At 26.7% G+C, this 13,465-nt stretch overlaps 1 protein-coding gene across 1 annotated transcript in view; it reads right to left on the bottom strand.

The window, feature by feature from the left end:
* The window catches only part of LOC105365954 (phosphatidylinositol 4-kinase alpha-like), a 43,870-nt gene that overhangs the window by 19,256 nt on the left and 11,149 nt on the right, over positions 1–13,465 (bottom strand). The window contains exons 2-8 of the mRNA XM_011504252.1: positions 10,139–10,266; positions 9,586–9,976; positions 9,337–9,496; positions 8,988–9,057; positions 8,591–8,909; positions 2,609–2,857; positions 2,364–2,526 (exon numbers count right to left, since the gene is read on the bottom strand). Coding sequence (XP_011502554.1) covers positions 2,364–2,526; positions 2,609–2,857; positions 8,591–8,909; positions 8,988–9,057; positions 9,337–9,496; positions 9,586–9,976; positions 10,139–10,228 — 1,442 coding nt within the window. The 5' untranslated portion in view covers positions 10,229–10,266. The remainder of the gene's footprint in view (positions 1–2,363; positions 2,527–2,608; positions 2,858–8,590; positions 8,910–8,987; positions 9,058–9,336; positions 9,497–9,585; positions 9,977–10,138; positions 10,267–13,465) is intronic.

Below are 13,465 nucleotides of genomic sequence, written 5' to 3'. Positions count from 1 at the left end.
GATTTTAAGAAATGTTTTTCATTTAATTGTTTTGAAATATTTTAATCCTCAAAATATACTCTTGTAAACATGCTAGCCGGGTTTTTGTTTGTGAACTCGCAAGGGTCGTTTATTGCATTAAAAACAATTTTCTACATCTGCAGGTCAAAAGGCCATAAATGGCTGTTTACGAGTTCACAGATGTACGAGTCTCATGAAAGCTTGGAGAGACTTTCTTAGTTTTTTGTATCCGTTCGATAATTCTCTTTACCAGCTGTTCAAAGTTTTATAATTTTATAAAGTATTTTATATTTTTATAAAGTAAATATAATTCGAGAGATTTTCTTTTCACTCTCGAAAGGGCATAATTAAACTAGTGCTAATGAAATTTTGAGAAATATTAAAAGTATCTACGGATCACCATAGATGGAATCCTCTAGATAGAACTGAAATCTTTTCATAAGCAGCTTATTATAGTTAATAATGAAACACATTCATTTTATTATTAGAGTAAATATTAAAATTAATTTTTTAAATATTTATTCTATGCGTCTATATCTACAATGAAATGAATTGTTTTTACAATTTTTGAAAATATGACATTACGAAAGTACCTGAAATTTCGATATCTAGAATTATGACATTTTTATATTTTGTAAGAAACTTTTTTATTGTATTTGTAATACAATGTTCCGAACATTTAATTTTTTGTTGTCTTTATATAATTGTATTCATATTTGTGTTTAAAAAGATTCTTTTTTAGATTTTTTATAAATATACAATTCTATAAAATAAAGAATTATATGTTCCTCAACTATTATAAATGTAAATATAAATTGTTATGTATAGATAAGGACGAATTGAATACGCTTGTATGACGGTTTAAAAATGGTCTAATCGAGAGACAAGCTTTGTCATAAATTTTTTTTTCATATGTATTGTTTAACGAAATAAATCGCCATGTACAAGTTTATACAAAAAAAAGAAGATAAATATACATAAAAGTTATAATGACAAAATAAGAAATTCTTTAATTAAAAAAAAAATTGAATTAAAATTAAATTTAAAATCATATCCAAATGTATCATTTTACTTATAAAATATATTAATTAAAAAAATTAATCACTACTTATAGTAATAGTACTTGTGTTTCCAGTTACTTTACAACCAGAAAATATTGGGTCAATCGTAATATATTTTTATATACTTTGAATTTAATATCATGGACATTATTAAAAAATTTTGTAATATTAGCTTTAATTTTACAACAAACTTATTGATTATACTATTATTTAAAGTGTATAAATAATATAGAATATACTCGTACTTATTAATATTTCTAACACACCCTGCTAAGATGAAAGTGAAATATACATTTTGTCAAACTTCCATCTTTAATTGTGTTGTGTTTTTGTTCTGGAGCCTACTAGCGCAGTATTCATATTAAAATATAGTTTTGACTAAAAAATAATAACGTTAAAATAAGTTACATACTACAATAGGTACAACGAATTTGAAAACCACGATAAGATGATTATAGAAGTTAGGATTAGGAATGTAACTAATTTTATATATCTAATTGTAATTAAAGGTGAGAGTGATATAATTATTTAGAAATGATTATTAGTGTATTTGCGTTGCAGCCACAGTTAGAAATAAACATTCCTAAAATGCGTGTTGCTCACAAATTTTTTGTTCTCTATTCATGGCTTTAAATAATCCTTGTGTTAAATAAATGTTTGGAATTATACGAATGAATTACTGATTATTTCGATTTAATTTTCTTTACTACCTTCAGTTAAAAAAACATGTATTGTAATAAGTACTAAAGCTTCGATTATCGAAAAAATCTTTTGTTTTTTATTTTTTAACAATTTCTGATTTGTAGAAAATGAAATATTGATCAACACCAGTATCTCTTATCATTAATATAAGTCTATACCTATCTTCCAATAACTCTATACTTCTTAAAAAGTTTTTTGAATTTTGACAATACAATGTTTTGATATATGTTATACACTACCATGACATTTTTCCCCATATACTAATCTTTGACTTTGTATCAACAGGACAGAGTGCCATAAACGTATTAATATATTATAAATACTCCTGAAGATCTTTAATTACTATTTAGCTATCATATCATTTTTTTTCTTCTGTCTTTTACTGTCGCATTTTGTTTTATGGTATAAAATTAATAAAAAATATTCACCGAAGGGTAGACTAATTTATTACTGAGGCTATTAAAGTCCCAAAATTTACTTTAAAATTAATCTTAAAAAATTGTCATTTTATCGACATTAAATTATTTTGTGAATATTTTAAATAAATTACGAATATATGATTTAGTTTATATAAATATATAAATTTATAAATAAATTTACCGATCATTTTTCTCAGCTGTGAATAATCTATTTGAAACACTTGCAATTAATGCAAGTACGCAATCCGAATCCACACAATATGCAGCCTCGAGAGCAACACAGAGATTTTTAATAGCTGCATCTCTTAGAGTCTCAAATGCCATTTCTGTGGGGGTTAACTGTTCTATAGAGTAATTGTTTTAAGATAGATTAAAAATAAATATATAAATTTTGTTAATTTTATATACAAATTCTCTGTCAATTACCTGTTGTTTTTAAGTTAATTTTTGACGACTGGTTATAGTATTTACGTAGCTTGAGAAGGATTGGTGAAGGGGTTACCAAAAAATCGCGGAGATTATAAATTGAAGTGCTAGCAATATTTGGAAATTTTTTAGCTAGTTTACCCAATCCATTAAGACAAACCATTAATAGGGGCATATGTGCCAGCACTAATTTCTGATTATAATTTGAATGTATTTTTTCAGTCAAACGACTGCATAAGCTATCTGCCCCTATATATTTTGTAAATAAAAACATAAAATATGAATTAAGGTAATTTATTTATAGTTTTATATTTCGATTATAATAAATGTTATGCATAATCAGTTTACTCTAGATATATTATTGGCTATAAATGATTTTATGTAAAAGTAAATAGTCATTTTTGCTAAATCCTAATTTAGTTTAAATAATTTACTTATATTTTCATTCTGTTATTATGAAATATATATCATTCTGTTAATTGAAATATATAATCTGGCTTGATGAACCAAATGTGTAGAATTAACTAAGAAACCCAATACACGTTGTGTAGAGGAAGGCGTGGGCAAGTGGAGGGGTTAATGTACTGATTCAATAATTGACACATGTAATTCTCATTGTTCTTTATTCCATTTACTTTTCAATTTATTCCCAATTTAGGGATTATAAATCTTGATGATGTTATAAATGACCTCTATGCTTCTCAATAAAAGATGTTGCATTGTGGTACACTTCTATTGGTGTCTGGAATCAGACGAAAAACCTCTTGTTGATATTGGGTGGAGGCGTTACTGGCAAGTGGAACGGGCAATGCAATTATTGAATTCTACACGCAGTGTTTCTTGGCTTTCCTTTATTAAATAAAATAATATAATAAATAGTTACTGGGCATAAAGTGGATGAATGATGGAGCGAATGAATAATTTGATGAAGTTTCTTCAATTGTGTTTCGTGCTGAGGAGAGTGTGTATACTCTCCGTGACTCCTTCCCCCCGAGAAGTGCCGCTACAGTAGTATGCGACAGCCGCTGCTGTCGTACCGAAGCTTTCTATGGGACACCGAGTCGCTGCTGCTTTAGTTCCGGTGCGTAAGGGCCACTACTGATGTAGTATGTGAAAGCCGCCGCTGTAGTATCGAAGTTTTCTGAAGGAGACCGGGTCGCTACTGCTTTAGTGTCGGTGCGTGAGAGCCGCTGATGTCATACCGAAGCCGTCTAATAATTTCGATAATTTCACTCTCGATTATGTTTGTACTGGCGCTTTATGAGTTTATGTTTATTTAACCGATTTTGATCGTGTGGCGTCACTATTGGATTGTTAGATTGCTTATTGCTTGATTAGTACGTACGTGTATCACTACAGTGAATGTTGACTGTAGTACGAAGCTTGCAGTTTGAATAGTGATCCCGTCGTGGCGTAATTATTACTAGCACTGAGCGCTGCGCATCAATCACAGCCCTTACATATTCTCGTAGTAGTTTGCGATGCCGGTAGCGATCCGGTATCTCTTGCTATACCGATATTTGTCGTGACATCAATAGGGCATAGCTTTGGAAGGTTCATCAGTATTACTTTTCGGAATTGTAACCGTACATTCGAGTTTTCAGCGTAGAAGAATTTCTCGAATTCGCTGGCTTGTATTTATAAAATAACTGTCCGGGAGCTCATACCTCTCCCACTTTTGTATTACGTTTTCAACTGCTTCGATCCGTAACAATTGGACAACCATACGGCGGTGAAATTCCTAATCCTCTGGACGTAACGGGTGAGATAATGATTTACTGTGAACAGAGATAGGTTATAAAACTATTGTCACCTTTCGAATACTATTACTTGAGAGATTATGACTGGTTGTTGTGCTCTGAACGAATACTACAATTCTTGTCTGCTTCGTGGTTTTGGCACGTGTGGCAGCTGCCTCTAATAATAAGCCGTGTGAGTGAACACGAGCTTAAGATAGAGGTTAGAGGAAATGTGCGCCACTGAATGGCGCGAATTGCTGGTCTTGCGTAGTGAGCATGCGCGGGAAACTTCTGGACACTAATTGCTTTTTGGTCCTTTCCTAAATGGACCGTGAAGCGAAGAATTAACACTAATGCAGACTTACTTGAAGTTGTAGTGTGATATTCCTTGTTTCTCCTCACGGGCGTGAAAGTGAAGCTTCCTTGTACGAACTGCTTGCACTTGAATTTTCCTTGTCTCTCTTTACAGAGATGACGGAAATCTCATTCCTTGTGCTTTATTTGCTTGGCGAGATTATACGTATCTGTGGTCATGAATCACAGAAATGAAAGCTATTTGTATAAGACTCAGTTGTGGCTGACTTTTTCCCTGTTCCTCCTTCTCGGTAATAGTCGTGACTTTTCGTTAGAATAAGTGATGGTACATGGTAATTGTCCTTCTGAAATGGTTAACTGACCTGGTTCCAATAGTTACCTCTTTGTCTTTCTTGTATCTAATCAGAGTGCGACTTTGGGCGGCATGGTTGATCAATCACGCCTTCATTTCCACTTTCTTCCGGCTTTAGTCTTGAATATGCTAAAATCGGAAAAGTGTCTGAAGGAAGGGGATGTCGCGATGTCGATATCCGATGTAGTACAAGCTGGAATTTTGGGTTGTAGTGAAAAGTAGGAAACGTTTTTTATGGTGAAGTATTGTACGTACATCTGGCACTTCCAATTGTTCTAGTACAAGCAGATTCGACGCGGTCGTGCCAGTAAACAGTTAGGTCATTAACGCGTCAAACAATGAACGCATTGGCAATGCGAAGTAACTAGCAAAACTAATTTTCGGGTCTCCGACGTCAATGAGAAAGTGTTCTTCAAGCTTTATGATCGAGCTTAATGACATTCTAGCTTGTTATAATCTAAGCAGGAGCTTTACTGAAGACTAATGACAATTTAATGATAGTCACATATTTTATTGCATTGAAAAAGATCTCGCAATCTTGAACATATACATGTCTAAAAATAGAGTACCGGGCGAAGAGCGCCAAATATATAAAATTAGGTGTAAACTCCCAGATGGTTGAAAGGAGGATTGCTGGCAAGTCGACAGGATACTGCATGTATTCAATAATAAATAGCTTTGTTATTTGTTGTAGTTTATTGCGATAATTGCATTGGTTATATTATAATGATTTTTAGTTGTTGGTTGAATGTTTTCGTTTCTTAAATTTTGTATTGCAATTGCCACAGAGCGGTAAGGTGCGTTGCATGTACAGGTAGAAGGTACGACCTTCTGCTCCTCTATATGTAATACATGTAGTGGTGGAGTTTTATATTTTTATGACTTGTTTTTCAGAATTTTGAATGACATGTTTTTGCCAGATGCTTAACGACTTGGTTTTTCGGCTCTAATAGCCAGTTTCCTGATGTCTAATGACTTGGGAATATTATTACAAATTTAGAACAATGCATTTATAAATAAAAAACTTACAAAATCATAGTAAACAATTTAAACAGTATATATAATTATTGTATAACTGCTTATTAAATTAATTAAAATAATTTAAAAAGTTTTTAATAAATGAAGGGCATTGCTTTAAAAAAAAAAGAATACCAATAAAATTTAACATTCTTACCTTGTAATGAAATAAATAGTATTTGAAAGAGCAAAAATACTATTTGAAACTTTTATTAGGGAATATTATACATATACTTTTATTCTAGTACAAGTTAGTAAGATATTATCAATCACATTTATGCTTAATTTAACTTTAATACAAATTTATAAAATATAAATTAAAAATTACAATCCATATCTTAAATGAATTAAGAAATACCATTAATGTGATATATTTAGAACATTTTTGTAAAGATTTTGAAAATACTGTTAAGAAAAATTTATTTAAAGCATGCATGCTAGTCTATCTATAACTAAATAGTTTGTTTTATATTGTTAACGGCGTAAATATATATCAAGATGCACATACAGAAGAATGTTTACGAAGCAGATTTAACTTAATGTTAATTTCTTTAAAAATGATTTTAAAAAGTGGTAAACAATAATTAAAAATAAACTTATTGCGTCATTGAAGACCAAGATGATATGATTTTAATTGCTTAAAATTAAAGCTAAGACTATTTGTCGAATGAGAACTACAAAACAATATCAATTAATAAGTCGTGCTTATCATTCACTTCTAGAGCACTAAATGTATCATGTATAAAATTTACAATTAGTATATTGTATCCTAATATAACAAATTCTATTAGGTAATAATAATAATAAAATTATATGACTAATTCTTTTAAATTTCAAAATTAACAAATTACGAACGCGGGAGAAAAATATAATTTTTTTAAAGTTAACCATTTTAATTATTAATTTGTTATGCGTCAATTCTATGTATTTATGACGTTTCTAAAATTGTATTCAATATAAAAATATTTGTAATAATAATTTAAAAAATCGATATTCATTGTTTCGTGGCATATTTATATTTCTTTTTCATTTTTATTTTCATTCATAGGTTTTAAATATAGGTTAATAATAATTAATTATAATTTTAACTATAGGTTTTCCCGTGTTTATGGTATTGTTTTTTCAGATGTTTTATGACACTAGTGCTTGATAATTTTGAGCAAGCGAAGTTTTGAAATCCAAATACAAATTTTACGATGTTACTTGCCAGATGTTTTATTGCACTGACAAAAAGAAAAAATGTTCTCGCATTATCGAACACACATTAAACCACAATTAACATAATATACAAGTGTGAATTAAGTAGATACTCATTGCAACAGTCAATAATAATATAAAACAATAATATTTATGTAATTAATAAAATTTCTACAATTAGTAAGACATCCTATGTTTGGTGCTTACCACATAATTACACTCGGGAATAAAAATATTCAAATTAATTTGCTAATTAATAATTTAGTTAGCAAGTTTATCCTCCACTTTATTTTATTTTATTCCCAGTTTATCCTTTTAATTGACAATTACCGTATTTTTATCTTTTTCGTTTGTAATTTATATATTTTAGGTCAGTTTCAATGCTGGTCGTAAGATTGCATCTTTTCTATCTATGTTATTTAATGACGCGCATTTTCTAATTTAATTGAACGCGTACATTTTTGCGTATTGTATATAAAATTAGACTAACACTAACCAAATTAAATTATCGTAAAATTGTATAGTTATAATATTATCATGGGTAAAATAAAACTTTTTATAAGTCATTTAAATTTGACCCTTTAAACAAGAATGATGTTTTATAAATTTGATTTAAATTCTACATGTTTGCTTTATATAGATCATGGATAATTAAATTATTTATACGATTTGTTATTAAAATTAAAAAAAAAACTAAATAAACTATAATTTAACAAAAAAAAAAAATATATATATATACATTAAATTATCTCTGAAGAATGTTACTTGAATTCTTATATTTAAATATTTTTATTTAAAAAGTAATATCTAAATTTTTCAAAAAAAATCTCTACAGCTAATATATTTTATAAACATTGAGTCATTATTTAAGTAAAATAAATAAATAACATTGTTGTTCTAAAACACTTATTTTTAATTAAGATATAATGTAAAGTAAATAGTAAATTAATTTTATTGATATAAGTTGAAATAATTCAAAATTATAATAGAATTCAATTATGTAATTTAAATGTTAAAATATCTATATTTTACTTGGATATTTGAAATTCATGAAATTCCTTAAAATTTTATTTTTCATTTTGTTTAAATCAATAGAAATAGTTTTTATATTGAAACTAATTGCTTTATAGGCTTTATATCAATTATTTAATTATTCATATTTATCATTAATAACATAACATTCATTTTTTATGATATGTCATTAGTGTATAAATATTATTTAAAATTACTTTAGATCTATACTAAATGCATGAAGCATACTATAATTATTATAAATAAATTTCACATAATTCATATTTTCATTTTTTATGGCTATATAGTACAATCTTTCAAGATAATCACATTAAACATAGTTTATCTTACCAGTTTCATCACCAATAGCCCAAACCAAGATATCTACACATGCTGAATTAGCCATAACATTAATTTTAAAGCTATTGACAGTTCGAAAATCAGTATCTAAATCGTCTTGTTCATTGAGGCTGTGCTGTTGTTTCAATTGTAATTCAGTTTGGCCAGAAAGAAAAAGAATTTTCATAAACTCTTGTACATCTTTTGTAAATGGGACTGGCAAATTATTATGACCTTGAAGAAGTTCACGCAGGAGTGCTACAATTACTAAATTTACTGTTTCACTAAAAGTACGATATCGAAAAAATTGTAATTGCCCTGATAAATACACCTATGATAAAAAGAAAGGTTAAATAAAATTATAAGAAAATATTTTAAAAAATAATGTTAATTTTACTAAAGAAAATACCTGTTGAGCTTCCTTATCAAGAAAAGATAACATATCTTTGGTAAGTAATTTTTTTGCTAAAGCAAGGACACTTTGTAAATGAATAATATTAAATTGTAAATCAACTTTATCTTGAAAGTTTTCATTGTAGAAGATGTGAGAAAAGTGATTAAAACATGATCCATGCCAATTAAAAATATAATATGATGGATCATACATCATTGTTAATTGAGATTTAAATGAAGAATCTTTTAGAGAACTTTTATCGTATGATAAAAAAGCAGCTTGCATGGTATTCTTACTTAATTTATGATTTAAATTACTGCTTAAGGAACGTGGAATTATTGATCTAAAATTATAAAAGTTATACTTTTTAGGAGATAAAGAATCACTTTTTGTTTTAAAACTTGATATTGGTGTTTCGGAACAAGGAAAGATTCTGCAAAGCAATGATGGATCTTCATCTGTAAACCGTCCCATTGATCTTGCTATACCAATTAATGTAGGAACTAGACATTTACACATTGTCACTGAAATATATAAATAGTTTAAACGATATTTCAAAAATATTTATTAAAAGAAATATAACTCTGGGTATTGAATTTGAATTTTTATTTACATTTTGCTTGCATTCCCCTCTCATTGCTTTTATCAACATAACTTCTCAGAATATTTGTCAGTACTGTTAAAATCTCAATTTGTGTAACAATAATTTCTTCTCTTGCTGATTTACACTTTCCAGCTATATCACTTAACATAGTGTTCAAACAAAAGCTAAAGTGTTCAGCAACAGGAACTGAACCTAAAATAGTACATATAGTTTCATCCATCCAAACAGCTTTTGGTAAACTTTTTAAAAGTCGAAGTAAATAAGGTAATATTCTATCTTTATGTTGTAAATTTGACTCAAGAAAGTAAATTCCAAGAGCTATAATAGCATCTTGACCTCTTTGATCTAAACGAAAAACTCCAGCTGATTCTTGTGGACATCTTTTAAATATCCAATTTACCTATGAAAGTAGTAAATATGAATACAAAATCCTTGGATTTATTAAATAGATAATAATCAAAGGATTGTGTAGTACAATAAATATTATTTCATTTTATAAATTTTAATAAATTCATTTAAATAAAAAATTTTTAAGAATAAAAATAAAATAAATAGGAAATACCTTTCCCCATGGCGCATTTTGAATTGCAGCAAGTGATCTTGCTAAACGTTGAACAATTCTAGAAAAGATCAATTTTTCGTTTGTCACCATTTTTGTCACTATTGCATTACAGATCGTCTGCTAATACTCTACAATGTTAACCAAAAACTTACGATCAAAAATCTAGATTCATACATTTACATATTTATATATTTCTAAAGAATTATTATTATTGCTTCGGCGATAAAATATTTATAAATATATTTAAATTTTCATAATAACACAAATTTTTAATTTCATCCATCATTGTTACATTTTGTTAATTTATACATATTTTAAAAGATTAACTTAATCTGATCTCGTTGTCGGATGTTTATAAAATCTAACGAATTGAATATCGATAAAATAATTAAACCCGAGCGTTTCTTTATTCATGTGTAACATTATTCTAAAACGTATATTAGAAGAGAATATTAAACTAAAAATAACTACTTTTATTCGTATTTTTTAAATCTCTTCATTATTAATTCTCGTATTAAGCTAAATTTTCAACAATTTAAAGTAAATATCAAAGAAATTTATTTTTTATACAAACAAATAATTAATAAGTAATATTATAATTGATACATGTTTTAATATTTTCAAAATAAATATATTATTTAAATTCTCATGTACTGCGCATGCTCAATAATTAAAATATTAAAAAATTTAGATATGATTATTTCCATATAAGAATAGTAATATGTGATGTATTTAATACTAATATAAAGTTAGGTATTATATTTCTAGACATGACTGTAAAAAGAAAACATTTCCATTTTTATAGAGATTTAATTTTGAAACAAAATGAGATACTATAGAACATAGAAGGCAGCTTTTTAATAATTTAATTTTAAATAGTACAACTATAATGTACACTTAAATTTGCAAAATTTTAAGTAGAACAAATGTTGAGATTGTAAAATATATTTTCACTTTTCAATTAATTACTAATTTAATGATCTTCAAAAGAACACATTTGTAACGGTGCAACGAAAAAGATAAAAAAATACAATAACTTGCGTTGCAGTTATGTTATATTTTAGAATAGAATTATTATATAAAACATAATATTGGTGACAAGGAACATGTTCATTGCTCGGGCGTAATATTGACAATCTAACTTGAAAATCACATTAAAGTATTGTATAATGTTTAATGCTATGTGGAAAACTTTTTTAATTGTTCCATGACATTAAGGATTTATAAATTTATACCTGTTTTACCTATTTTACCTATATGTAAAGAAATTTATATGGAACTCGCAGAATTAAAATAATTTCTTATTGATAACGTGATTGGATAGTACAAGTTCGACTCAATATGGATTATATGGGGAAAAATACAATGGAAAATTACAGAAGCAATTGCAAACTGTAAAAGGTGTATGAAAGATGAACGATTTCTTGGATTGAATTCATGGGAATTCGTAGATATGTACTTCAGACAAAAGTAAAATATATTTATGGAAAATTGGGAATATCAAACAAGGGATAAATACAGAAAAATAATGCTAATTATTGGAAGATTTGAAATTAAAAAATAATTTTAAAACACGTAAAAAAAATTTAAGAAGTTTTTCATTTCTTAAAACGACTACTAGCTATTTTTGCATTCATACATTATAAAAATAAATTACATACAAATTGTATCTGTATATTTCTATGCGAGCCTTGTAAAAACATTAGTATAGTTTTAGTTTTGTTGAATGAAATGAAAGATTTTATACAGAAAGATATAAAAACATTTCAGGGAGCTCAAAATGTAACTAAATTCTATACATAGAATTCTACTTAAATACCTTGGACAAAATAGCAAAAAAATTTTTATTTTTTGCCAAATTCTTATATGACATGAAAAAAAAACAAACAAAACTATTTTAGACCCTAATATGAAAATGAATCTATTATAAACTCAATTTTATAATTTATTAAAAACAAAATAATGAAAAAAAATATTAGATAGAATACATCGATAAAAATATTAGAACAGTATGATAAATAAACGTTTTCATAATATTATAAATAGTTGTGCACATATTTAAGGTGAGTAAAAATTTAATAATAAATAATGCATTTTCATCTTTTTTTTAAAAAAAATGTCCTTAAACTTGACAAATTATAATGTATTTAGTTTAATTAGTGGACACGTAAGAGAATGATAATATTTACATAAAAATTTATAATTTACCTTTTTCAGATGTTTTCTAGTTTATCTGTTTTCGCAACTTCATAAGGATTAAATAAATGCATTTTAAATGCACATGACTCATTGCACGCATGCACATAAACACATAAACACACGCAGGCAGAGTCACAATTTTATGGAATATTCAATTTAAATATTATATCAGTTATTTGAAACAATTTTTAATTTTAAATAAAATAAAATAAAATACATTTCTTAAAAAAAGAATAATATATATAAAAAAATTAATTATTGTAAATAATTTATATTTAATTTTAAAGAGACATAAAAAAGATGTCTAAAACATGATAAATACTAATACGAAGTGTTATGCAATGATAAAAAATTTAATTTACTACATATTTTTAAAACATTCGTTACAAAATGATGAATACATCATTTTTTTCAATTATTTGTAAATTAAGATCTAAATATTATTAAATAATATTAAATAGGAAATTTCATTTTCAAAATTGTAAAATAAATGAGCTATCTGATATAAATTAATGTAGTAACATGATATTTAAATGTTTATCTATTACGAGATCGTAAGTTGAATAAATGGGAATCAAATATTAGTTGAAGGTGAAGACAATTGAATAGCAAAAATCAACTTTTTGTTAAAATGAATTAATATCAATTTTTTCACCTTGAAAAAAGCTTGAGATATTATTTTATGATGAAAAAGTAATATTTGTACTCGAGTTATATTTTTGTGAAAGATATATTAGTCTCAATCCCTGTTAGTGTAGAGATGGATAAGAAGATTAGAATGTGAGAAGAATAATAATATTGAATAACAATTGTTGTGATGTAAAATGCATTCGTGTAGGTTAAAAAACATAATATAAAATTTTAATATAACAAAATGATATTTTCAAAGATTTTTTGAAGAATTTATTATAGAGTTAACAGTTTATTTGCTGTTGTGTAATTATTAATATAAAAAGAAAAAAAACAATTATAGCAAATTATTTTTGGTTGATATTTAAAAATGAAGTTCATGGAAAATATGGATGCTCCAAAGAGAATTAACAAAAAAATTAATTATTAATTACTTGATTATTGAATAAATATAATTATATGCAATATTTAAATTTAAATCATGCACACACGTGCGTT

This window comes from Ceratosolen solmsi, unplaced genomic scaffold (genome assembly GCF_000503995.2).
Source record: "Ceratosolen solmsi marchali unplaced genomic scaffold, CerSol_1.0 scaffold19, whole genome shotgun sequence".
Classification (NCBI taxonomy): Eukaryota; Metazoa; Arthropoda; class Insecta; order Hymenoptera; family Agaonidae; genus Ceratosolen; species Ceratosolen solmsi.
This window is presented reverse-complemented; position numbering and strand designations above follow the sequence as displayed.